This window comes from Vigna umbellata, chromosome 7, assembly GCF_029865625.1.
Source record: "Vigna umbellata cultivar VRB3 chromosome 7, Vumbellata_1.0, whole genome shotgun sequence".
In the NCBI taxonomy this organism is placed as follows: Eukaryota; Viridiplantae; Streptophyta; class Magnoliopsida; order Fabales; family Fabaceae; genus Vigna; species Vigna umbellata.
Window position 1 is genome coordinate 6256125 of NC_142171.1, and position 26034 is coordinate 6282158.

Consider the following 26034-nt stretch of genomic DNA (forward strand, 5'->3'; position numbering starts at 1 on the left):
GTACAACAATTTTGTGTTTTGCATAGAAAGGTCTGGAGAAGGGGGAAGAGCGGCGAGAGGAAAGGGCGAGATGGCGTGGAAATGGATCGTGAGGAGGACCCGCGAATCCAAATCCTTCTTCCTTGCATTCGCCACCATATGCGGCGTCGTTCCGGGCGTCATAGGCTATGGCGTCATGCAACTCACTAACACGCGCAACGAGCAGCTCGAGACCCATCTTCGCAGAAGTGCTCGTCCCGAATCATTGGTAACTCTCTTCTTCGCCCTTCCAATCCTTTTCTTTTTATTTCTTTATGCACAAAGTTTAAACCTTTTTAGGATTAGGATTAGGATTGTTATCTTTGTTTATTCACTACTTCAAATTTAGTATATACTTTTGCGGCTGCTGGCTGGTAATTTATCCGTTATATATTTGTAACTCATTGAGTGTGGAAAGAAGTAGCGGGAGAGGAAGCAAGGGGAAAAATAAAATCACCTGGGTGGGTTATGGCAAATGAACTGGAAGTTAATCAGTAGTGGGAGTGGAGAGAATGAAGAAGGGATGTGATTGCATTTTCCCAAGGAAGTGGAATGAAGGAATTCTATAGGGAAATAGAGAAGAGGAGAAGCCACAAATAGTCATTTGGATCTGTTTTACATTTTTCTCTATTTCTTCTATTCCTTAGCTGATGGGTTTACCGTGAAGAGAAGCCTAGATATTTTGTATGACATTAGTATGATTGATACATCACACATATAGGGATACAAGAAACTCTTAAAAATTGGAAATATGATACGGCATATATGCACAATATTTATGGAGACACTGATCATTTCTCTTTATTCTGTAACTGTAATGCACAATTTATATCAGTGGATGACAGGGATCTCTTACAAAAACAATACTTGTGATGACAACAAAGGCCGTTGTTACATATTTGAATTTGTTGTTTTCATATTTGTTCAAAATTACATTCCTTTCCCTGATACCTTTCAGAGTGTCAAAGAAGCATCATTGGTCCTACTCAGCTAGCTATTTCCTACTATTTGCTATAGCATAACGATACAGGGGAAACATAGATCCATGTGTAATTTTAATCCTACTCAAAATTTTGGAGCCTCATCTCAAACATCAGTCAATAAAATTGGACTATTCTCCTTGGATACATTTCTAAAACTATTATAGGTCTATCAGTATCAGATACAGGTGCAACTCCAATACTTTAGCCGCCCGGGCTTAATTAATGGGCTACCTCAATCTCTGTTTTTGATTTCTAGTGCTGTCAGGTGGTGCTTTCCATCATTCTGCCTTCTTCGATTTTTAATCCGGGCCTGTACCCTTCATGTGACCATTATGATAAATAATTGGGAAACTTCCTTGTGAACTGTTTGGCTCGGAAACAAGTCTTCAGATCTCATGGACCATGTCTGCCAAAGTCCGATATATACTTTCTTGACTTCGTGTTGACTACTTTTCCTCTCCATAACAAATTAACTATACATTAATCATATATGGAGCCTGCAGGTGTGAGGCTGTGAACTGTTCAGAACAATAGGGTGAATTGTCAATGTATCTTGGATCCCACATTTTGCATAATCTGGGATTCAACTTTCTATCCATTTAATTGTGTAGGTTTTTCTTAAAATGATACATTCTTGTGTGTATTTTCTTCACACATTTTTAATTTCGCCAATTCCTATATTTCATTTTGATAATTTTGTCATGATCATTTTAAACTTACATATGTAACCAACAAGATTTATCTTGGATTGGAATAGAAGTTCCGTTTATCTTAGAAGTTAAATAACTTGTTAAGTTGAATTAAATAATCAAGTTCGCACTTGTTTCATCGAGGTGATTTCCTTTCTTTGGTGAAAATCCTAACGAAGTAGTTTCTTTAATTGCGTATCAGATGATGGGGCAAGTGAATAAAGATAGACTGGCAGAGTACCTCGGAGAACTACAGCGGAAGGAGGATACTAATGACCGATATATTGCTGCTCTAAGAGGAGAGACTTTAACTAGGAAACCTTATGTCAGAATACAACCAATTCCAGAGCAAACAGACACCAAGGTTGACAAGGAACAGAAGAAATGAATAAGTTGCAGGTCTACACTATTGTGAATATAGATTTTTATAATTCACTACGAACTTGATACTGCTTTGTCTGCGTTTAATCGTGTTTTGTTACTGAATGTGTTTGCATAAGCACTGAACTCCTTTTCAAGTGGGTTTGGTTAGGCGGACAAGAGTGACTAGCCATACTTTATATTATTCGATTTAGACAAATTTTTCAGAGGAGATCAAATATTCTCTTTGTTGATATAAAACATTTTCCACACTTCAGGATGCTTTCGCCCTAAACTATTTTGTATTTGATGATCAGGCTCTTCATAAACACTGTAATTCTTCCACTTGCATTCACCTGAGATAAAACAGTCCATTCATCACACCACCCTTTCTGCATAAAATATAATTCGACCGAGGCCATAGATGGATTAGTTACACACTGTTGTTATAGCCTCAGTAGCGTTGCCATTTTGACTGGCAAATTATCAATCAACTTGGACTTTGGTTATATTGGGTCAGTTTGGACTAAGCAGCCTGTTTATTCCCCTTAGAATTTAAATTTTACATTATTATGAAATATCTATTTCGAAATGAAAACTCAAGAATATTTTAGGGTCCACAAATGAATACTATAAACCTCTATGCTCATAACATTTTAAGAAAATCGTATATTTGTAAATGATAATTACAGATAGGTTTATTGAATGAACTTGTGTACACGAATTGGTTTCTGTATGTGTCCAGGCCAACCCTTTTGGATCCCACCTCTCAAGTTTTGTCAAAGGAAAAGTTAAACAGGGCTTGTGATTTAGATTATTATATATATAATTTTTTTCTCTTTATTTTTATTATATGTTTTTTTTCAAATTTTTTAAATATATAAGACACGTGTGTGATCTGAAACTGATTCAAATAGTAAATTGTTTTATATTATTAAATAATGATAAACATGAATATTATTTTATAGGATAGGCTACTAGAACAATTTCAGTCATGCTGAATCCATCATCACAATGTTGAGGGATCAAATGCAAACATTTCACATTAATAATTAATTAAATTATATTTTAGAAAATGTGACTGTTAACACATATATATAGTAAAATAAAATATTTGTAATGATTTGATAATTACATTGGTTCATTATGTAAACTCTTTTCTGATATCTAATGCTGTCATATGATTTTCCATGTCACTAGACAACAACGGAAAACATATTCAAGTATCACATTCAGTTGTAAATGAAGGAAATGACAATTGGACCCAGAATACCAAAAATATTATAATAGTAGTGAAACATGTGGAAACAGAATCAGACAACACTTCAGGTAGCTTGTGACTGCAACAGTAAGGACAAATATTTCATGAAGTTCTACATTAGCTAAAAGTTGTGAAATTGTATTCATATGAGAAAATCTGGATTTATACAGACTTTTTTTAAAATATATGATAAGATATTTGGATTGGTAAATAAGAGTTATATATATATATATATTATCAATGTTCAATAGTTTCACCTAATTTAGGAATGGAGGTTAATAAGAGTTTAAATATTTCTTTTACTATATGAATGTCTTTCAAGATAAAATCATTACGAAACACAGAATCCAAAACGAACAATATATGGAATGAAGAGTGATTAATCTTAAATATATTACTCAACAAATTTAGAATTAAAACATTGTCTCCCACCATAAAATTGAGGTTCTAAGATGAACCATAAGTTCTCTACTAAAAATAAATAATCATTTTCAAAAAGAATATTTCTTCACTTCTAATAAATGACTTAAGATAATTTGTTGTGAAACCTCGTTATCAGTTTCATTATAAAATAAAATCTTCTTATCACCTGTGTGTATAAATCCTCTCAATCGGAGGAGTTTGATTATTGTGTAAAATGTGTGACCGATTTTTAAGGTTTTACCGGTGGATCGACCGTTAATTGCATAGTATCATGAATAGATTTCTTCCGAAACATTGTAATCGCATTAAATACATCTAGTAATCTGACTACCGTGGTCACATCTAAGTAGTTAGAGTATCTTTATATACTTTAACCTTTTTAATGTAAAAAATTACATCTCGTGCACATAATTAGAAAGAATCATCCTATCTTGACCCCTGGTCAATTTTTTAATTCATCTGACATTTATTTTCTCATCTTTTTTTTAATAACTATATTAATCTAAAAGTAAATTATAAAGTGTTCGATGGACTTCTCAAAATATGATGATCCTTAATAATTTGGTTTCGCCCATCTTTTTTTCATATCGAAATTATCTCATTTTTTCTTCATTTTCCCTTCTTTCCTGATCTAACCCCAGTTCTGAATTAGCCCTTTTTAATTTAAGTGCGATGCATGATTTTCCTGGTGTTATATATGCAAGTTATAGTGTCCCTCCAAATATCACCTCTTACCAACAAACACCGTTAACCTTAGAACAGCACCACCATGGCTCCCTCACTCTCTTCCAAGAGGCACCCACTCTACCGAGGAATCCGTTCCCGGGGAAGAAAATGGGTCTCCGAAATCCGCGAGCCGCGCAAGGCCTCCCGCATATGGCTCGGCACCTTCCCCACGCCGGAGATGGCCGCCGCCGCCTACGACGTCGCAGCATTGGCCTTGAAAGGCGACGGCGCTGTTCTCAACCTCCCTCACTCCGTTTCCAAGTATCAAATCCCTGCAACCAACTCTGCGGCGGATATCCGAACTGCTGCCACCGCTGCGGCCGCAATGATGAAGGCTGAAATTGAAGCTTCCCACAACATTGCATCACAAACTGAAACTACCCACATCGATGCGACAACCTGGTGCTTTGAAAATGATTTCCTTGACGAGGAAGCCGTTTTCGGCATGCCAAGTCTTCTGGTTGACATGGCCGGGGGAATGCTTCTGTCGCCGCCCAGAATGAGCCCGCCACCGTCCGATAACTCGCCGGAGAAACAAGCTGCAGAGACTTTGTGGACTTATTTTTGACTTACGATCAGAAAACCTGTGTAAATTGAGAACAAGGGCATGCTACTCTTTTTGCATGTCTCCTACTGTTCTACTAAAGATGTTTCATAAATGTTTTGATATAAGGTTTTTTAAAATCAATGTATGCTAATATTTTTAAGGACAATGAGATTTTAATAATTTTAAATATAAATTTTAACTAAATATTTGTAGTGGATGTTTTATTTTATATATTAGAAAGTGAGTTTTAAGCCTAACTCAACCCCACAAAACCCACTTGTAAGGTGAGGTTTGCACCTCACTTATATATTATAAAGTTTTAAGCCTAACTCAACCCCACAAAACCAGCTTGTAAGGTGAGGTTTGCACCTCACTTATATATTATAAATTGGCCTTATCTCTAGTCGATGTGGGACTTCCAACATTATAAGAAAAAAAAAGTTCATGTACACCATTCAAAATAATTTTTTTTTCTAGTTGATTCAGTCTAAATTTTTTTATATTTTAAAATAAAAGTATTATTTGATTAATGTTGGATAGGCTGAATAGAAAATTAGACGTTTATGTGTATCATCACTCGTTTTTCAATTGAGTTTTCTTTATCTGTATTTAAGAGATTAAGTCTAAGAAGTATGACTTAAGAAATTTTTTAAACTTTTTCGTACTTTTCTTTTTTATAAATTTTTATTGTAAAAATTGTTACCTCAAAAGACAAACCTAAAAATAGTTAATGATTAAAACATTAAAAAATTTACTATTTCTAAAGTGGTTTTTCTGGGAGGCTAATGATCCGTACACCTTTCTAATTTTATACTGCATCCTACGATCTCTTTCAATGTTTTTTTTATTTAATAGTTTAATTAAATTAATTAATTTAATATTTTGTTTTAGTATTTAAAGTTGTTAAATGATTATAATAAAATTAGGGGTTGTAAAAACAGTTTTTTCCATTCCGTTATGGTAAAACAAGACAGAACGAATCTAATATCACAAAAAGATGTCCATGCTACTTCGGATTTCAGTTACTCAACCGAAAGGAAATTGATTCAAAAGTGTATTAATAGATTTCTTCTTGTATTACAAATGATTTGAGAAATAAAAGGTCATCTATTAAGTTGCAAATAGATCATGCTATAAATATTTTCTTCCTTTTTTTTAATCTGTTTTGACCTTTATTCTTTTTGATAGTGAAAGATTCAAATAAAATATATTTGAATACCAAAAGCATAAAACAACAGAAGTGAAAGAAGACAAACGTATCTGTCACAAACGCAATGCACCCGTGAATACCAACTTTGAAACATTGTTAATCAATAATGGAATTTAAATTTTATATTGAATAGAAATAAGAAAATTATAAATTTATTATTTTAAAATTTTGGATTGAAAATAATGTAATTTTTTATATGATTAAAAAATATATCAAACTTTGGTGTTTTCTTTTTTACCTTTTCCAGTTTGGATTCCATCAAAATATTTTTTTTCTATAATAATTTTATATTGTGTGACATTTGTTGAAAGTGAGTACATCATGAAATTCCTCAAATTACAGTATTGTGAAAATTACGAATTTATTTATGTTACCCTACATGTGTATAATATGGTGGTAGGTTATCAACGGATTTTAGTGATATTTCCGATAATTCACCACTGCATGACGATTGATATGGCACCGGAAAGCATTACATGTTTGGTCTCGCACTTTATAACTTTTTGTATTGTACTACATATATGTCAACACAACTTTTAAGATCATAATCCTTCATGGACCCATTCCCATCACTATTATTGTAGATTTTGCCCATTATCTGATTTTGACCAGCGTAATATGTAACTATAATTAAGATGAAAAAGTTATAAAAATATGGTGATAAAGTTAAGTATTTTCTTCAGCAAATTGGTTTAACAATTATATATATAATTGTTTTAGTTCTAATCTATTCCTAATCTCATGCGTTCACGCCTCTTTACAATTTTTTTCTAAACTGATCAATATTTGATCTGAAAAAAAATATTATGATGTTTAATTCAAATATGCTTTGAATTGAATTATGTTAAAAAGGTGATTTTACCAGTATTTGACCTGAAAAAAACATTATGATACTTAAGTTATGTTTTACAAGTCTTAACGAATTGAATTATGTTAAAAAAGTGAATTTACCATATCAAATCTATATTTATAGAGTTTATAATAAAAAAATATTAATTGACCATTATTAGTTATTAAGATACTTGTTAATTATCCATTAATAATCGTACTGTATTAATTATTTTTAACTATTTTTGACAACTGTCTATATATTCCGAACAGACATGTTTCATTGGTAGTCAGTTCACCTAATTAAGCATTTATTTTATTCATCAACTTTTTATAATCCAATTAAGATATCTTAGTGTAATATTCTTATATAATTATGAAAAAAAGCCTATCCATTTCTTTAGGTGATTTTGAAAAATTAATCAATATCGTAACACTCCTCCTTATGTGTTACACGTCTGTATTTTTTTTCAAAAGTATATAATAATAAAAGCATGAAAAAATAGAAAAAAGAGTTTTAACCCGCAGAAGAAAAAGGAGATTTTGCAAGAATGATGTAGTTGTTGAAAGAGGAAGTTGATGGAGAAGCTTACATATGTTGTGAGTGTTCCTTTATGTGGGTGGATTAAGTGTATTTTGGTTATGGGTGTAATGAAATAATGGAAAGATTGAGTCGGTGACGACATGAAGTCAAAAAGAGAGATAGTGTGTGTTGTCTAGTAATCAGAATGAGCCACATATAATAACATGCCAAAATCAACCTCAGAACAAATCGCCGACATCTACTTACATAAGCTCTTTCTCGCTTTACAAAAGCTGCGGAACGTGCCCATTATTATACTTCCTTTCACTATGCGCCAACATAACCACTTTTCTAAACTACAAAATGTCCAACTTTATCTCCAAACACCATCACCGTTAATATCTCCTAGCCGACGACCCGCATTTCATTTCTGTGTCTTTACTGTCTAAAAGTTTACACAAAAATCTTTCTTCTGCTGTTATTGCATATATGTAGTTTGAACGCGTGCATGAATATAATATTTTTAATTTAATGATATTATTTTTTTGTTAAATAATATTTTATAATGCTATTTGAGTCAGAACATTTTAAAACAATTTAAATATAAACATGAAAATGTTTAACACATCCAACAGATTTAACACAGTTAAATTAAAAAATTTATATTTAATTATTTTTAAAGTTTGTAAACGAAAGTGTTTCGATTACGAGGTTAAGATGCTATGATGCCAAAGTGAGTAGCTTGTCCATTCGGTATTTCAATGTAACAGTAACAAATGCACAGTAAATGCGATTTTTTACCTCTTACTTTTAACCTGTATATATATATAATAAATATATTTTTTGTCATGAGTTTGGGAGTAATGGAATCTTAATTACGACTCAATCCCAGGCAAATACCTCTTCTCATTATTTACCTTAACCTTTGGAGGAATACCTGATTATGAACTTTCGCCGACCGTTCATTATGAACCGTCTGACTAGATTGATCACATGATAGTTTTATGGCCGTTCGGCCCATACAGCACACAAAGTATATCAAAATTTGAAATATAAATAAGTTATAATTATGTTTCAAAGTTTGGAGATTAAAATCATATTTAACTTTTTATTAAATATCTAAAGTTAAAAAGTATTTAAATTTCAAGGACGAAAATTACATTAATTATTTCTTTGTGGAAGTGCAGGCATAACTTACTTCATACAGTAACAAAACCTAAAAGCAAGGCATCTTTGTCATGACCTAATTGGAAAAATACCTTCCTAAATTGTCGTTGCACCAAACCACTATGGCCATGATACCAATTTCAATTTGATTTGGATTTTCGTATTTCCTATCACTATTTATCAATTTTAGGATGTATCTTTTAATCGGGATATCTATTATTTCACGATATAAAAATATTCATTCGTTCCCATGATATACTCTTACTAAAAAAGAACTTCAACGTATATCATAAATTAATCTGTTCTGTGGTGTGAAAATTAATATAACAAATTATTTCACTAATGTGAAGAAATTGAATTCAGTGAAATATACGATGTTATTTCCAAGTTGGAGCTGCCACTATACATGGAAATGCATAAATAATTGTTTTTAAGAATTATTTGCCCAAACAAAACCCCTTTTCTGACTATGAGAACGATCAATTTCCTTACCTTCCAATATGTCTAGATAAAAAATACTTTTTATATTTATAAACGAAAAAAAACATCAAATAAGTGTAAACAAACTTTTGATATCAAAGTATCATTAGTCAACTTGATCCGATAGGGATCATTTTTATTTGATATAAGTAAAATAATCGTAATAAAGTAAACTTTTATATTTTAACAAAAAAAGAAAAAAGAAAAAAAGATAAATAAAATAAATATAATTTTTTTTTGTGTGTCAAAATAACAACCATTCTAATTTACAAAAAGGTATTGTGTGTAACATTTTTTTTCTCTCCTTTCTACGTTTCCTTGGATTTGAAGAATCAATTTTTTTTCCTGATTGCACTATAGTTAAGTGGGACTTGTTGTCGGGGATTTTTTTGGGCCTTGCGAACAGCTTTTTTATTTTGTTGTTTAACGTTAATAAAAAATTTCTCATCAAATACTTATGGGCTTTAATTACTATTAAACCCCATTTTTATGGGCCTGGTGTTTCACTGACTCCTAATTCCTTGGGTGTTGCTTCCTCCACCACCACACCTTTCTCCCTCCACCTCCCTAATTTTTTTTAATTCTAATTATATCCTCAGAATAAAATTTTTTATTTTTACTATTTTAATTTATTTCAAACTTAGTTCTCCTACTTTACTCCCTGCACCCAATCTTTCCATCTCTCATTTCCTTTTAACAATCTGTCTTTCGTTTTACTCTGCAACCCCATTTGTCTTCTCCGTTTCACTTCTCCTCCTCCGTTTCTTTCTTCTTCATTTTCCTTACATTATTAAAATAAATTAAAAATATATTCAAAAATAATAAATCAAAACATTTAAATTAAATTATTAAAATATTTCCAAAATAAAGAATAAACTAATAAAACAAACCCTAAAATAAAAAACGTAACCACGGAGGTGACATCCGTTGAAGGATGTTGACCTCCGTTTAAAGGTTACGTTTTTTATTTTAGGGTTTTATTTGAAGATTTATTCGAATATGAACTTGGAAGAAGCAACACACATACTGCACCACGAGAGGAAGATTGCTTGATAATTCTTTCTACCACCACCAACCTTTACAACTTGTAGTATCTCACAACGATCATGTACGAAAAACTAGAATAGGTTATTAGTGGAATAGGTTGTGAATGGGTAAAATTAAAAAAATAATAACCCAAAAAATAAAATTTTACTTAGAGACAAAATAGTAAATAGGAGGTGAAGGAAGAAAAGTGTGGTGGTCGAGGGAGCAACACCCCCACACCCGAGTTCCTTTTCTCTTTTTTTTTTCCGTTATTTAGCTTTAATTTTACTTTTCTCATAATGAATAATTACCCGAACAAAAAATAGTTATTTACATTTATCCCTGTTTACTTGTTCTCGTTGAGAATTTGTGTACATTTTGGTGGTTTCTCGTATTATGACGCCAACAATAGAAAATGTGGACAAAAATGCTTAAAACTGAATAATGCAGTTTGTTTAATGACGTCAAAAGTCATACGTAATAAAACATAGAATATGAAAATAAAAATTCATGAATACTCATGTAATATGAACACATTTTTTCATGGAGGAATTTCCTTGACTTGAAAAGGTTGTGCGAAGTCAATTTAACTCTCTACCCTACCGCCGAAATAGTTCTATCACGTTTTTTCCTCCTTTTATTAATTAGAAATATATTCATTAAGATGTAAATTAAATAAGAGTATATACAAAAATTTCAATTATAATATTAATGAATTTTTTTAAATCATATATATAACCAAAACATTATTTAATTAAAGCACGATTAATAATGCAGTAATTTTTTACTTAAAAAAAGTAAACCTTCTTTTAATATTCATATACCGATTTTCTTGAATTAATAAACTCTGACGATAGTGAAGTAGTTTAAAAAAAACTGTATTTCATCCTTCAACCTCCATTAGAAATCATCAATCCTTTTGTAAAAATGAAACAAAAAAAGAGAGTTAGATCCTTTTTTTTCATTTTAATTTTCTTAAATTTTTAATTAAATATTTGTTTTTCTAAAATACTTCTAAATATCAATAAACACACGTGAGCAATGAGTATACGTGAGAAAATTGTTTTTACCCTGCATGAGTCCACACTAAATGATGCACACATTCTCTTTAATACTAAAATAGATATTTACGTATAAAATAGATATTTACGTATTTTATTTTTCAAATAAACGTATATTCACTTACATTTCTTTAATTTTTTAATATATATTAATTTTCTTAATATTTTTAGTAAATGATCACTCTTTTTTATATTTATAATAGTGTGACGCTCATTTTTTCACTTTACTCATAAAATTATATTTTATTTTACTTACAGTGAATTGTTTACTTTTCTATATTTTAAATCTTATATAAATATTAGTCATATTTTTAAATAAAATAAGGAAAGTTAATATCACTTTATTAAAGTTTAGTGTATTAAAAATATAAGCATATGAATCTGTATTTTAAATTCAGTAAGAATACGACTGTGATTTAATCGGAGTTAAGCAAAATGTTCTTATATCAAAATTCTTAGGAATGAAAATAGAAACGAATTCCTAAATTCCAACTTCAAATATATAAAACTAAAACTAGTTAATACTTTTTTTTAAGAGGATTAAAAATAAAACGCAATATACGTTGAGTATATTTAAAAATACCTGCATGTGTGAACTCTTGTAGTGTATAAATTTATATACTTAATAGTGAAGTTTATTGAACAGTGTGGATCCATTATCAGGATGGCTGTTATTGGTATAGTATATAGTTAGAAAGTTTAGTTAACTAAATAACTGTAAAGTAAACGTGAAGAAATAGTTCGAATAAAGAATGACACTAAACTATTGTAGAATAGAGCTGTCCCTCAAATTGTGATAGTGACCCTTGAATTTTCCAATACATTGCAGGCAGAAGCAGTATAAATAATAACCAAATATGGATAAAAAACATGCAAAAACACGTTTTAAACCTTTTCTCATAGCCACTAATAGCTGGAAACTGAACCCACAGTGGGAAACACCCAGCTCCTGCTTTCTACAACACCAGCACCTTCATCCAACTTACTATCCAAATCACCTTTTGCTTTCTCGTCACATTCATAAAAAAGTTACCAACTACTGCTGTAAGATACCAATATATATCTAAATAATTTTATATAAATATAATAATTTTACAAATCTATTTAATTTATTTTCATGTAGAAATAAACAGATTCTTATTCTACAATTTTTTCTCGGGGTGTTATTATTTAAATGACAGTTTTAGAAATTTTTTTGACAAGTGAATGACGTGGGATTATAGTTGGATGGACCCACCCGTGTCGTGTGGTGTGCATGAGCGTGTGCGCATTGTAGCCTCGGACGTGGTCCAAGGGCCTCATTCTCGTTTTTCGACGAAAGCTATATATATGTGTGTCTGCCCCCTATTTTCCCTTCAACGACTAACTGAACAACACAGACACAAACTCAAAATCCAGACACTTGAACAGAACAACCTCATGGACCACGACTCAGAAGCATCACGCGAAACAGGTTCTCCGACAACAGTTCAGAGTAATGGGTATTCGGACGAGGAAGTGATACTCGCATCGTCGCGGCCCAAGAAGCGAGCTGGGAGAAGAGTGTTCAAGGAGACTAGGCACCCCGTGTACCGGGGAGTGCGACGGAGGAATAACAACAAGTGGGTCTGCGAGATGCGAGTTCCCAACAACAACTCACGGATTTGGCTCGGCACCTACCCCACGCCGGAAATGGCTGCGCGGGCGCACGACGTTGCGGCCCTCGCGCTCAGGGGAAAGTCCGCCTGCGTCAATTTCGCGGACTCCGTGTGGCGCCTGGCGGTGCCTGACAGCACAGACGCGGAGGAGATACGGCGAGCGGCGGTGGAGGCTGCCGAGGCATTTATGGGTGAGGATGTTAGCCAACAGCAGAGGAGTGAAGAAGTTGAAGAGCCCCCGCGACTGCAACAAGAAGAGATGTCGGAAGTTGAAGAGTTGCATGATTTGCTTCTGCGAATTGCGAATGAGCCTTTGATGTCTCCTCCTCCTTGTGTGAGAGATGGTAGGGAGTGGAATGACGTGGAGATATTTGATGCTGAGATTTCACTGTGGAGCTTTTCAATTTGACGCGTACCTACTACACTACACTTGGATCAACTCCATTAATGAAGGATAGTACCTTTTTGGTGTGGCTCACTCTTGAGTATGATTGGAATAGCGAGATCACCTTTTTCTCTCTGCATCTCATTTTCTGTAGTTTTCAGGAACAAAGAATCTGTGCATATGAAGTTTCTAGTTGGCACTCGATTGTGTTTAGGGAACATATGTAGTTGTATTGTATACACTTGTCTGTGTTGTGATTTTAATCACAAGTATAAGCTGCAGTAATAAAGCTATATAAACAAAACAAATATATATATTAATTCTCTAGTGTCGTCGTTTTTTTGTTTTTGTAGTTTTTGGCTATGTCAACGTTGCCATTAACTTCTGCTAAATTTAATTATAACAACGCGTGTATAAATTATAATTGACAAAAATTCCAATTAATTGTTGAAGTAAACTATTAAAGCTTTACAGCATTTTAAAGGTTCATGTTCGTTAATACGAAGAAAAAATAATAATAAATTATTATAAAAAAATTGAATTTTGTGATTACAATTTGATAAATCTTTTATATATAGATTATTTCAGTAATTGTCTGTCATTAAATGATTTACAGTTTTATTAAAAACAATTATATGATTTTTTTTAATTTGTGTCAAAAACAAATATACGCGTTTTGCAGTTTTTGTAATGTACTCTTTAGTTCATGTACGTATGTTACCAATTATTTATAAAAACCTGATAATTACATATATAATTTTTAATACAAAAAGATTGAAAAATTTTACAAATAAATAATAAGAGTTTAATTCTTTATATCATAACATTCTTTAAAAATTTTCTATAATTCCTCTAAAAGTGAAAGGTTATAAATTATTCGTTTCTAACTTATTATATTATTGAAGTGTTGATGAAAGATAGAGTATGTGAAGAATTAATGTGAATTTATGATTTTTTTATAAGAAATAAAATTTAAATATAATTTAATTAGATTTATTTTTATTTATATACAATTTTATCTTATACATAGTTGATATGGTATTTCTAATATAATTATCTCATGACAGATTATATACATAACGGAACCAGATATTAATTGATGATTTAATAATAAATTATATGATAAACTCGACAAACTACTAATTTTCATTCAAATTGATCTATTAGATAAACATAATTTTGGACATAATTAAGTAAAATTTGTTCGATTTCATCCAATGACGATATGATTGAAGTTTGTTAGCTTGTCAATTTTTTTTTCAACGTATTAATATATAGTAATACAATTAATATATGGTATACATACATTTTTCTAATCTGATACATAATTTCATTTAAAAATAACAATCTAGGTGGATTATGTTGATCGGCTCACTAAACTACAGGTCTGTAAAAAAAAAGTATAAGATAGACTAAGTTTTTGAGATCATGAACCTATCCATATAACCTGCAATAGGCCATGTAAATTTAAATTTTTTAAAAGATATATATGTTTTTAATATTAAATAAAAACAAATACTCTATAATGTAACAATAATAATTATTAAGCATTTAAATATAAATATACAAATTATTAATTAAAAATTTAGATAATTGAGTCAACATAACAAATCTTGATTAATAATATTCATAATTTCAATAAAAAAATCATAATAGCCACAATTGAAAAAATAATATTAAAAAAGTATAACTGTTATTTTGTTTTGAGTAAAAATAGCCAACAACTAATCATATTATAGTAAATATAACAAATTATATATATATATATATATATATATATATATATATATATATATATATATATATATATATATATATATATATATTCATGTAGTTATTACTATTATTGGAAATACAGTTACTAATGATCATAATATATATATTCACATTAATATATTAAAAAAATCAATTAGCATATCAATCATAATAATTAAAAGGTAATTAATACGTACTAGTAACAATGATCAAAGTATTAAGAATAAAATAATAATGAAATGTGCACACGTAACAGTTAATGACCTTATTAACTATTATATTATATATACATAAAGACATGTGGTTGTCCCGAGGTTACAATAATTTCTCCCCCACAGCTGACAAACGGTCTTCGTTGAGGGTCAACATTTGTTGAAGTACAATTGAGGGTAAAATTGACATTTCATATATCTAATTCATTTTACTTTGTTTGTTGTTAACATATTTCTGTCATGATCGCTCAAAACTGATCCTGTTAAACCTGAAAGTAAATAAAATTTGTTTTCACTGAAAATTAAACTCCTATATATAACATTTGAACAATTAGATTTTGAGTTTAATACATTAATTTAGTTATATCAAATCTTTCGTACCGATATAATTCTTTTTAAACTAAAGTTAAAAGAACAACACTTGTAATATTTCTTACAAAGTAAGTGAAAAAATTATTTTTTTAATAAACTAATTCAAGAGAGCAAAAACTGAAAAGGCAAAATCAAAACAGCCAAATAACTTAAAGCGGGGCTTGTCGATGTCCAAATTCCTTAACACCTGCTTTCATTGATTTGTATTTACATCTATATCTATATTAAATAATATATATATATAAAAAAATAGTATTTTCCTTATACTTTTTCTTCCTTTTAATGATTTTATTTAAAATTAAATTTATTGCTTAATCTGTATTCTTACTATTTTGATATGAAAATTCTACTTTTTGTTTTTTTTAATGTGAAATTAACATCACATTCTTTGTCTTGATAATTTTTTTATGTTGTAAAATTTCATTAGACAAAAACATCATTATACTTTTCAAGTCTGACATAATATTTTGGACATAATGTGTTAAAACTTTGGAATGTATTAATATAATGATAAAGTTGAATCTTCCATCTTGATTTTTTAGAAAAAAAAGTAACAATGTCAAATATGAAAAAAAAAAAAAACTTAAGTTAGCCTGTTTCGAGGTAAAATAAATAAATAAATAAATTCTTGCGCTTTTAAAATTTGAAAACCTGCAGTAATTAAAAGTGGGTGTTTGATCTTTGACATACACACTCAATTAAGTTTATCTTTAATCATAGATACACATATTAAAACAATAATTATATATATTTTTTAATAACTTATAATCTTGACATCATCCATGTCACATGTTATTATACTAGTTTATCATAATTAAAAAATATAATTTTGTTATACTAATACGAATTAGTTATGAATGAAAAGTTTCATGATATACCAAGAATATGTCAATTGATGCAAATCAAGTTGTTACATAACACAAGATCATAAAAAAGAATAATGTAAGTCAAATACGAAAAATATTTCGTAATCATGAAAGAATATTGTACTTACTATTTTTTTTTCATTTATAAAACTCTTATTTTTAGAGTTCAATTATAATAATCAAGACACAATGAATGATAGTTGTATTTAAAATCTTATTTATATTTGTATTTTATCACGTTGATGATGAGAATAAATATCATATTTATATTTATTTAAGCATTTAAATTATAGTTTACTATTATTGAGTATTTTACAACAATTAGTTAAAATGACAATAAAAGGTAATTTATTTAAATTAAACATATTTTTAAAGCTTCAAAATATATTCCTTCAAATTCCGGCCATTTAAACTAAAATTAAAATTAAAAAGTTGTAGCAGTGGGTGAAGTTGAGTTTTTATTTTTATTTTTTTCCTTTTTGAAATTGGATGACGGAAAGGGCGCTTCCTTTTTCCTATTGGGCTTAAACAAGGCCTACATGTGGCCCTCACTCGTGTCGACATGCCACTAGGACAGCATGTGCACCATGTGAATGAAAACCCTAATCAAGGCATCCAACGGTCTGTATTTAAAGTGAGCTTCTCATTCGATCCAACGGACCCAATTCACGCATTTAATTTTGAGAAATAGTTTGATTTTTTTTTTTTGTATTTTATTTATTAGTCTCTGAAAGTGCCCCCTTTTAGAGAAAGGAGCCTTTCCATGTGTACTGTCCTTCATACTGTCGATTTTTTTTCTGTTCCAGCCTCTGCATAACCGTTAATTATCTGAAAAACCCTATTTCCCCAAATCGATGATGAAAGGTTCAAAGCGTTTGGCTGTGTCAGAGCCCAACCAGGTCGAGAGTAACGAAGCACCGGTAAGTATGTGACCGTTATCGCAGTTTAATTAATTTTATTTATGTGCTGTGCTTTAGCTTCAACTATTTCCCCAATTTTGAATAGAACAAAAATTTGTGAGCTCGTTCTCAACTATGAGAAGTGTATTTATTCATTTTCTTTTGTTTTTTGTAAATTTATCTAGCTTTGTATGTCCGCATAATGGGTTATGAAGATGCTTGCTATTAGCATTCTAAGAGTGTCTCCCTATTTTATAATTCAGTAATCGTTGGCAACATAGATTCAAGAGCAATAAAGATTGGAAGTGGGAGAATGGTTGATAGCTGGTTAGAAAACTGGTTATTTCAAACGTACTTCTGATTATTGAGCATCTTTGTCTGTCAGCCTCTGAAGTCATTAGGTCTTCAGTCGCAGTTTTGAGGGAGATGGGTAGGAATTAGAGCTGGATCGTTTATGTTTTATGTTTTGCTCTTTCCTTACTGGTCTAGTTTAAGCCTTATGCATAATTAAAAATTAAGTATATCTTTTTTTGTGAGTGCGACTTTTGATCAGTGATGACTGTGATTCATGTTCCCAATTCAATTTCTAAACGTTGGGTTCAAGGGCAAGCTGGAAATATCATTATTAGGCAATGAGATTTGACACCCCTTGTTTGCTGAAAACTTTTGAAGATTTTATATGAGAAATAATAAGTGTCCTTATTTTACCTTCATTCACAGATGCAGTTCCGGAATAAAAGAATAATGGAAGGATCCCTCTTTGATGTTCATAGGGCTGAACCATCTCAACAACCAACGGTGACAGCACCACCATTGGATATGAAACGGGCAGAGTCATCACAGCAGCATGTGAGAGCTTTAAATACCCAATTTGCAAGGTTCATCTTTTATATTATGTCAAAGTTTATTTTTTGCCTGATTCCCACATTTCAATTTTTCTTTCAATGAGATTTATACCTTGTTCTGGACTTTTGGTTTGGCTTACTTGGTGGTGGTTGTTATAAAGCATGTTGTCTTTATAGTGGTAACGTAGCAGTCCAGGTTTAAGGATTTTGCATTTCCATTATTGTGAATGTCATGTTGGCTCTCTCATAACCACTCCTTGTTATGATGTGTTTTCCTCACAGTTGGGTTCAAACGCAACTAAAGAATCATCCGGATGAGCTTTGGGAAGACGGTGTGAGAGATTACTTAAATCATGCTTCAAGCATTATGGTAATTCCTTAAGTGACTTAGTTCACTCAAGTCATATGTCACTTGTATTTAAATTTACTTGGTTTTACTATCTGTTCTCTATTAATGTGTTGTTGAAGATACCATTTTATAGGAAGCTGATCCCATATCTAATAGTATTATTGCATCAGTGGTTGTGCATGTTGCACTGAAATAGATGCATGCACTCTAACAGACATGCATACATTTATGAGAATACTGGAGTTCTACATGAGAAGTAACCTTTAGTGGTGATAAAAATATCATTTTTGTTTGTTTTAGTAGTTGTTGACGTTTGTTTTGTGAGCAACGACAAGTGTAAAATGCTTTCTTATTTTGGACCTTCTATCTATATTATAAAACTTTCACCTCTTACCTGCCTCTGAATTTACTGGTGGGATAGCGGCTATGGCTGTACAGGAGCATCTGTACTTGCCACTTCTTTCTCTTGGCTTCTTGCTCCTCTAATTCTTCGAGCTAGTATTAACCTACATGTCCATTTTTAATTTTGAATTATGATGCTGCTTTAGCCCTCTGAGTTTGGGCGTAAATAAATTGACCTTGTAATTTTGTATTATTTCAGGAAAAGTTCAGTGATGTTGTCAACTGGCTCAAAGCAAATGCATCCAAGCCAGAAAATTCAGTTGCTGATGCTGGTGCTGCTTTTTCTGCGAAAAAACTCTTGCCTGAAGTAGTAAACAAAGAAAATAAATCTTTTGGAGAAAAAACTGGGTTTACTCCTGTTACAACTCCTACAAGTTTTTCTAGTTCATGGAGTCCTGGATTATTTTCAAGCAGTCAAAGCATTTTTGGATTTGGTAGGTCTATTCTTATTTTAAAAAAAATACCCAATAATTGTCTTCTCATAATTTAATGTAGAAAGTAATTACATTGGTTGCATTTTGTGCTTGAATGTAAGGGGGATCTAAGCCCATTTCTCATAATTTAATGTAGAAAATAATTACTTTCATTTTGTGCTTGAATGTAAGGGGGATCTAAGCCCATATCCGATAACAGTTTTTCCCTGAAAGTAATTGATTTTTTGTTCAAAAGCTCTCTCAGAAGGCTAGCAAAAAGAAAGTGATTATTTTTCAAAAATAAGCTGAACTAAACGCCCACCAAGTCCATTAATATTACTGTTATAAAATAAAAGCTGAACATTTTGATCATATGAATACATGGAAGATATCAGATGAGAACTCTTGTGATGAATAAACATAATAAATATGTGCTATTAGACAATATTTGAATATAATTAAAACATTAATGCAAATGATTTTTCTATGTGGTGGTCATGTGATCATTAACTAACTTTCAATCTTGACTATCCATGTGTCATTCTATTATTATTTAACTTTATAGTTCTGACATTGTAAAAGTGACAATTGCTTTCATTAAACATGTCCCATATAGGTGTATGTATGTGTTCGTGTGTGTAAAATATGTTTTAGTTCTTCAAAATATCATGAAATCTGATTGTGGTCCCTATTAAGATTTGATAGGTGTTTTGCTCTATCATTTTTTAAGCAAAGCCAATTGTCTATCCCCTTTACAAGCGCTCACATAATTAATGGAAAATCATATTGAATTTGCTTGTGATTTGTAAAATAAAAAACTTTTGTATAAATAAAAATAAAGGTTAAACAAAGTCAGGGTTTCATGCTCACTAACCTTTGTACTTGTTTTTATCCACTTCAATGTTACACTTTGAACTCAGGCACAATATCTTTCCATTTTTAGGTAACCAAAGTTCAGCTCCTTCTAACCACAAGGCTTCAGTTGACGTAGATGAAGGTGATGATTCAATTCTACTCTCTTATTTCTTATCTTTATTTCTTTTAGCAATTATATCTGTACTTTTTTTTTGCTGTTTTGACCTTTTCTGGTGCCATCTTTTATTGTCGAAGTTGTTCTTGTTTATTGATGAAGGTTGTTTCCTTTTCTTGATAATAGGTAGGTGGTGTTGATAAGTATATGTCTCGCTATAGATACAATTTGTATGATTGTATGTTCACCTTTTCTTCAGTATGCTATGCTTTAAATGAAAGATACACTATGCTGAAGGAGCAAAAATATATCTGCAGCTTTTATGGAACAAAAATGGATTTTTTTTTCCGCAATTGAATTGTGTAAGAAACTCTTTTTAAACAAGAAAAGAAGTGACACAGCGTGTGTTATCTTTTCATTGAGCTGGGTGCTTCAGATAGTAGTCTTTTCATTGTTATATAACTTGAAAGAGATTTAGGGAAGAAAACAAAAACTTTGGTTCTCAATTCATGGTCTGAAACAAGTACAAGCAGTTACTTGATATACAACTCTATCACCCTATAAATAATTACAGGAATAAAATAACTACTCTTCATATCCCTACAATATCTTAATATCAATCATTCATACCTTGAATGCAAGATCATGAAGCGATTTTGTGAGAAGTTCTTTTGTAAACAAATATTCTAGCTGAAGTCTTGATGGGATGTAAGAAGCATTTATAACATCATTATCCATTTTTTCTTTGATGTGTTGGTCTATAACCATGTGTTTGGTCCTATCATGTTGGACATCTGAACCAAAAGTAAAAACTATGCGGTTTGATTTGGTTCCATTTGAACATAAAAGAAATCCAACTCATTTTTCGTGGTTAGGTTTGGATCAATTGCGATTCTGTTGTATAATATTTTATTAGTACTTTCGGTCTTTATCTTTGACATGGCAGCCTAATGTTGTATCATGATCGATTATTTTATTCCTTACTCCACCTTAAGTAAAAATGTGTTATTTCCATCATTATGTATAATATTAAATAATTTGTTTACACATATAAGCAATTTTTTATCAGCTAAAGAACTAAAATAAAATATAAAGGCTCAAAGGTGTCCACCCTTTTACAACAAAGAAAAACTAAAGAACAAAGGTGGTTATTTTGTATTTATACATTGTGGCATAAATAGTTTATAACCTCCAGGAGCTATCTCTCATAAGCTTAACAAACTCGTGTTGCATATGTATGTACAATATTGTATTTTAAATTCAAAACACAAACATCAAAACTAGTCCTTTGTATTATTTCTTTCCGATAATATTTTATTTTGTTTTAGCACTTTTCTTCCCCTAGGCCAATAACGTAATGTTCACAGCAACAAGACAACTCATTTACCTCCCCCTTCATATGTTAAACATAGTGCGCTACTGTATCACATATTTATAGGCATGAACTCAGTAGGCACATTGAGTTCTCCTCTTGTACACACAACTTTCGTATATGAGTGAAATAATAGATAATATAATATTTATATAATTGATTTCAGTTTGGTTCAGTTTGAGTTGGTTTCGGAGTGTCAAACCACAAACCGAACCAAATCGCTTGTTTATGAAAAAAAGATCCAAATTGATCCAAAAAGTTTCAAAAATCAGTTATCAATTATTTTTCTTGGTTCAGTTTGGTTATTGTTGAAATGTAATATGTTTTTAGTTATAGGCTCTGTAGGAGCCTACTATTTTCTTGCTTTATCTTTGCTAATTTACTGTTGATTACTGTTCCTCTTTGTTGTATAAGTATGTTTAGTGATGTATTAGAAGTTAATGAAGATATAATAACAAGAGTTTTTCTCTCTAAATTCTCTAAGATGGTATCAAGAGCCAACCACCGGGGCTCTCATCTTCTGGAGACGCATCCTCCTAGATTTGTTGCTTAGGGGGAGTCTGGGTTAGTTTGTAAGTTACGTCGTTCCCTTTATGGCATGAAGCAATCACCTTGAGCTTGGTTTGGTAAATTTAGTCAGGTGGTGCAAAATTTTGGATTGAAACGATGTGAGGTGGATCATTCAGTGTTTTATGGTCACTCTTCTCCTGACAAATATGTTTATCTCATGGTGTATGTTGGTGATATTGTTATTACAGGGAATGACATCACTAGAATTAATCAGTTAAAGAATCATCTGTTCAACCACTTTTAAACTAAAGATCTGGGTCGTCTAAAATATTTTCTTGGTATTGAAGTGGCACAGTCAAAAGAAGGTGTCATCATTTCAATAGTTATGAACAACCCAATTGGATGAGATTTTGAGTAATACTGATAACTATTTGTTGTCACAAAACAAAGCCATACGTTCTTTGTACTTATCTTTAAATCATTAAAAGTAATTTTCAGCCATAGCATTTAACCCACACCATATGTCATATAGCTCAAAATTCAGCCTTCACATCTAAGAACATGTAATATCTTAACGTAGACCTTCTATTAGTAGTAGACCCAACATAGTTTGTGTCAATATACATCTCTAAATTTGATCTTCCTGATCTTGTCTTTAAATATTGAAGAATTCCATTTACACTTTGTAAATGTAGTTGTGGATGAGGCATGAATTGACTGACCAACCTTGAAGCATAAGCTATTTTTTGTTGAGCCTGGACTAAATGACCTTTCCTACATGTCTTTGATATTGGCTCTTATTTACTTTAGAACCATCTTCATCACTCTGGTTCTGTTCTATACGAACTTTGTTGGCCTTGCAATCAATTCTACACATCTCTTTGAGAAGGTTTAGAAACATATTTCCTTTGGGAATAAAGATTCCCTTCATCTCAAATCGAGCAACAATATTTTCATTCAAGATCAACATATGTTCTCATTGAATTCATTGTAGAGGTGGACAAAATAAATTGCACTGAATTGAACTGTTAAAAATTGTTGTGAACCAAAAAAATGATTGCCTGAATTGAACTAAAATTTAGTTCGTATGAATTAGAGGTTTGGTTTTTTAAAATTGAACTATAAAATGGTTTTGTTCAGTTTTTATTGTAAATAGTTATGTTTTTTTAGTATATATGGTATAATTATTTGACAGTTCAGTTTGGTTAATTTTTCACATCCCTAATTTGTGACAGCATGTATTCACATAGTATCACTAAATCAGAAATTGTAAGCTTAAACAAACTTTCCCATAATAGCAAAAAAAAATTGCCCATATTTGCACCAGCTTAGTTACATTTAGTAATATTCATGACATTTATAAAGTATAACTTCTCTTAGAATGAAGTTATGGGATGATGAATAAAATATTCTTGCTGTGGTCTCAGAAAATGAATTGGAGCAGCCTAGCAGCCCATCAGTTAAGAAGACAGAAGAGAAAGGTGTAGTTGTTGTACATGAAGTCAAGTGCAAGCTTTATGTGAAGGTGCTCTTTCATTAGTTTTATTTTACAGTGATACATAATATTGTTTTAGGAAAGCATTTTTAATTTTTCTGCCCTTGCTTCGATTCCAATAATGTCTTTTACTAGATATGTGTTCGTTCCAATAATGTCTTTTACTGTAACCCTTGGTATGTTCAGTCGAGTGATCCAGCAGATAAAGATGTATGGAAAGATAAAGGAATGGGTCAACTGTCTATTAAATGCCAAGAAGGTGTCAGCAAGGCTACCAAAGAATCAAAACCTACAATTATTGTTCGAAATGAGGTTTGTTCCTGTTTACCTTCTTTTTGTAATGCTTATTCATTCAGGGAGTTGATGTAAGTAATCTATAGTTTTAGTTATTCAAATGAGAACTTCACTTGCTGTTTCCGTTTGTTACTTTCATGCAGGTAGGAAAAATTCTTCTCAATGCCTTGTTGTATCCAGGAATCAAGACGAACCCGCAGAAGAACTCTCTTGTTGCAATATTCCATACTACGGTAAGCACTGAAATATTGCAATTGAACTAAATACCTGTAGAGATGGTTTGCAGGCAGATACTGAAAAGTATTTTAAAATTGCCATAATAGAAAAACCACCGTGTTGGATAAAAACGCATGAAAGTTTGGGAATGAAAAGGAAACTTGAAATGTTTAGACTACCTTACAGTGGATATCTACAACTCTTAGGTTCAATATGCCTCCTCCTATGTCAGTGTATTTTCCTATCTAGTTGCATTGTGATGGTTGTTATTTGAATATTGATCTCTTATTGATTTTGATTCTTCGGACTTCATCTTCTCATTTATTTATTTAAGTATTTTTAAATGGAAATTTTAAGTGAAACTTGGGTCTTTTGTAGGGTAATGCTGACGGAAGTGGGGATAACGATAGTGTAGTTGCACGCACATTCTTGATCCGAATGAAAACAGAAGATGATCGAAATAAGCTGGCTTCAACAATCCAAGAATATGCTCCAGTATCTTGAAAGTATTGGACTCATGCTTATTGCCATTTGAGGTAAAGGGATACTGAGACCATCGTCAATTTTCCTTTCACAAATATTTATTTTTGTAAGGTGTTATTTCTTAGATTCTGATTCCAAACCTTGTGTTTGGAGGCTGTTGCTTATGTACCATATGAGAACACTGTAGTTGCCTTTTGTCGGAAAAACTACCTTAGATCAATGCAATCGATCTTTTTCGTTAAAGATGATGCGCACATTATACCTTGGCGTTCTATTTTTCAAAGCATTATTGTGTTTGTTTCATATTAGATAAATGACATTTTTGTATATAAAGTTATAATTGAAATTAATTTAATTAAACATCTTGTTTTGTTGAATATAGTGCTTCCCCTTTCTTTTTCTATACCTCAGTTAGTGAATATAGTAAAAGTTGTATGGAGCGGATCCCCAAAAAAGCCCAATATTTTGTATTTCATGGTCAAGATGAAAAAATCATGTTACTTTTTAAGCTATGTATGATATTGTCACTGCTATTCAATACTTGTTTTTTAAGCAAGACACTTTTTTTGTGAATTTATGAATCAAAACTGTAATACAATAATGCCCAACACAAGGTACCATTGGAAATTAATATATTTTTTCAATCAAAATTTGTGTTCGTCTTCATGTTTGTGGTCAAATTTAACTTAAGTTAGTTAATTAGTTAACACATTAATTTTATTTAATTTATAATAGTAATAATACTTACAATATTATAGAAGATAACCTGCAGTTGAAATAAAAAGAAACGTTGGTGCAGTTACAATGTAATGGTTTTAAAATATACTTTTAACTTATACTTTTTTTATCACTGATTATTTATATATGTTACCTGACAATATCCTCGCCTCTTAAAAAACTGTATTCAATAAAATCATTTTTTGTTGTAGGTAGAACTAATTATATTATAGATAAAGTAATTTTTTTTAATCATCTGATTAGTAGACTTTTTTTTACCAGTATTCTAATGAGTATAATTGATTTTAGAAATTGATTTTTTCTATTTTTTGTCCAGGTAAATTATTTATGATATGTGCATTATAAATTATAAGAAAGTTTACTTTAGACACTAACTATATTCAAATTCTTTTTTAAATATTAAATATAAATTAAATTTAAAATAAAATTACATAAAAAAAATATGCACCTCCAAGACCAGCACAAAGCTACATTGCATCGTGATAAAATTTTCTTGGTTTTGCGTGAACTTTGACGTAC

General features: G+C 30.9%; 4 protein-coding genes across 5 annotated transcripts; all 4 read left to right on the forward strand.

Annotated features, from left to right (window-relative positions):
- The first annotated feature begins 6 nt into the window (after positions 1–6).
- On the forward strand, positions 7–2327 carry LOC148195020 (uncharacterized). Its single transcript, XM_088094115.1, has 2 exons — positions 7–247; positions 1893–2327. Exons 1-2 carry the CDS (start codon positions 71–73, stop codon positions 2076–2078), a joined length of 363 nt encoding a protein of 120 aa, XP_087950241.1. The 5' UTR covers positions 7–70; the 3' UTR covers positions 2079–2327.
- Positions 2328–4478: 2151 nt separating this feature from the next.
- LOC148195021 (ethylene-responsive transcription factor ERF026-like) lies at positions 4479–5136 on the forward strand. The gene has a single exon (XM_088095035.1). It carries the CDS (start codon positions 4504–4506, stop codon positions 5026–5028), a length of 525 nt encoding a protein of 174 aa, XP_087951161.1. The 5' UTR covers positions 4479–4503; the 3' UTR covers positions 5029–5136.
- A 7522-nt stretch (positions 5137–12658) lies between these two features.
- On the forward strand, positions 12659–13638 carry LOC124831456 (dehydration-responsive element-binding protein 1E-like). Its single transcript, XM_047305451.2, has one exon. The coding sequence runs from the start codon at positions 12722–12724 to the stop codon at positions 13346–13348; it is 627 nt and encodes a 208-aa protein (XP_047161407.2). The 5' UTR covers positions 12659–12721; the 3' UTR covers positions 13349–13638.
- A 3632-nt stretch (positions 13639–17270) lies between these two features.
- On the forward strand, positions 17271–25020 carry LOC124831483 (uncharacterized). 2 transcript variants are annotated; one of them, XM_088094056.1, is made up of 9 exons: positions 17271–17449; positions 18149–18306; positions 18556–18643; positions 19224–19458; positions 20381–20434; positions 23717–23814; positions 23971–24096; positions 24222–24311; positions 24673–25020. In XM_088094056.1, exons 1-9 carry the CDS (start codon positions 17384–17386, stop codon positions 24796–24798), a joined length of 1041 nt encoding a protein of 346 aa, XP_087950182.1. In that variant the 5' UTR covers positions 17271–17383; the 3' UTR covers positions 24799–25020. The 2 variants fall into 2 exon arrangements, with proteins under 2 accessions (XP_087950182.1, XP_087950183.1); XM_088094057.1 differs by having other exon boundaries at positions 17296–17453.
- The last annotated feature ends 1014 nt before the right edge of the window (positions 25021–26034 follow it).